This window comes from Mesitornis unicolor, unplaced genomic scaffold (assembly GCF_000695765.1).
Source record: "Mesitornis unicolor isolate BGI_N332 unplaced genomic scaffold, ASM69576v1 scaffold5621, whole genome shotgun sequence".
In the NCBI taxonomy this organism is placed as follows: Eukaryota; Metazoa; Chordata; class Aves; order Mesitornithiformes; family Mesitornithidae; genus Mesitornis; species Mesitornis unicolor.
Genome location: NW_010165646.1, coordinates 20879 through 23048, shown reverse-complemented (window position 1 = coordinate 23048; position 2170 = coordinate 20879). Strand labels below are relative to the sequence as shown.

Genomic DNA, 2170 nt, shown 5'->3' with positions numbered 1-2170 from the left:
TGGAGGTCTCAGGTGGCTTCATGAGCCCACTGGCAGCAGCCCTGAGCTGGGGTCAGCTCTGCAGCCACAGGGACCAGACTCATCCTCCTGTGCAAAAACCAGTGCTTTTGCAGTTGATTGGCTCCTCTCCCTGCTGGTCACAGCCTCGCAGCAGGCAGTGACGTCACATGACATCACAGACCTCGGTGGTTCCTGTTCTCGCCAGAGCAAAGACACAGAGATGCCTGGTCTTCCCCTCTGCTCCCTCCCGAACATGCTGGGGATCTAAATTGAGGGATTTTGGTGACTGCCTCCTCCCTCACAAGCGTGGCTCAGGTTGCAGAGATTGTCACACTGCTTGTCAGTGCCACCTGGCTGCGTGACCCAGGCTCCAGGAGGACAATTTGGATCCTCCTGCTTGCTGCAGCCCAGAGTGTCTCGAAAATGTCACAGCTGCGTGGCATCTTTCTGACAAGGGAGATGGACTGGCCAGAACCTCAAAGGTTGGAAGATGACGACAATGATGAAGATGATGACAACAACGAGGAATTCAGCTGCGCCTGCCACTCTGCTCATCCACCACCCCAGTGCAAGAGTCATGACAGCTCCAGTGACAGTCAGGTGGAGGACCTGGGGGAACCCATCCCATTTTCCCTAAGCCCCAGGCACTCTTACACAGTGGAAGACAAAGCAGTGAAAAACAGAACGTATGCTGAGAGGTTGGCCCTGCATGCACTGGAGCTTGAAGAGGAAATTCGGAAGTTTCAGGAAGTGGTTTACGGAGACACAAAAGTGCCTGGCAGCTTGTTTGAAAATGGGGACCACAGCTGGACCAGGACCTATCACCTTCCTGTGCACCAGAGGTCATACGGGTCCCAAACTGCCAGCGTGGCACAGTGTGGCTGCTACAACTCTTCCCAGTGTAGCGTGGGCAAGGACCTGCGGATGGATGGCTTTGACCCGTGGGACTATGTCACTGACCCTTATCTGGGGCCACCCAAGCCCACCAGGGGAGCAAAGCCCTACACGCCGCACAGAGAGGCCATCAAAGACAAGGAGTTTTGGCCCCTGAAGCTGACCCATGACAAGCTCAGAGAGGAGAACGCCATGCTTAGGAGGGTGGTCAGCAGCATGCAGAGCTCCTTGAAGAGACGGGCGTTCGTGGTGCAGAGGCTTGAGATGCAGCTGAAGGACAGCTTGGCCAAAAAGGAGAGGCAAGTCCAGGAGATGGAGTCCTTCATCCTGCTGGTGGATGAGACTCTCCAGCTAATGACCCAGCAGGCTCTGGAGGCAGAAAGCAACATGAAGAAGCTGAAGCAGGAGGTGTTTGCAGTCCAGGAAGAGCTGGAAAGAACTAAATTGGAGAATGAAAGCCTGAGGGCAGGCCAAACGACCGACCTAGGGGCAGTGAGGTGTGACATAAACTTCGTCTTGAAGAACCTCAACAAGATTATAATGGGCACAAACTGGTCCATTGTACAGCTCACTTCTGGAGCAGAGTTGCTGCGTTTTGTTGCTGAGATCCTCAAATCTACTGGCAAAATTTCTGAAGTTGAAGCCCAGAAAGTGCTATGAACTCAATTCTGTGTGGGTCCTATGAATGACTGTATGGCCCCAGACCATGGATCTCCTACTAAAGTCTATACTAAAAACATTTGCTGTCATGTGCTCAGTGTGTGTGTGTGTATATGTTCAGCCTTGATTCTTCATAGAAATGCTTTTCTTGTGATTAAGGACAAATTGCAGGTAGTGACATAGTTTTAGCCACTGATGCTCTCTTCTGGCACTGTGGGGCCAGCAGCAAATATTTCCCAGGCCCTGAGCTGCAAGGCCCAGCCGTGGCGGGCTCTGCACAAGAGTCTGTGCCACGGCTCCAGCTGATGTGAGCTCCCTGCACATACCTGCATGTCCTCTGCTTCCTCTGCCCCTTCTCAGCAAGGTGGGGAAGGTTAGGAGCAGAGGTCTGAGTGCTGCTGCATGTAATTTCAGTGGGCAGAAGCTCCTTAGGTCCTCCTTCCTCTTCTTTTGAAGTTGGCCACCACCTGGGCCAGAAATCCTAAGTCTCTAGAAATGCCCCCGTTCATGCAGCTGGGAAAAGGTGGAGATGGTGGTCAGAAACCTTTAGGAAGCTGTGGGGTATCCATGTGTGAGCTGGGGCAGTGCCTTTCCTTTGGCATCAGTGTCAGTGCTG

The 2170-nt window shown here is 53.1% G+C and overlaps 1 protein-coding gene across 1 annotated transcript; it reads left to right on the top strand.

Moving 5' to 3' along the window:
* The first annotated feature begins 423 nt into the window (after positions 1 to 423).
* On the top strand, positions 424 to 1554 carry LOC104548616 (serologically defined colon cancer antigen 3 homolog). The gene has a single exon (XM_010194689.1). It carries the CDS (start codon positions 424 to 426, stop codon positions 1552 to 1554), a length of 1131 nt encoding a protein of 376 aa, XP_010192991.1.
* The last annotated feature ends 616 nt before the right edge of the window (positions 1555 to 2170 follow it).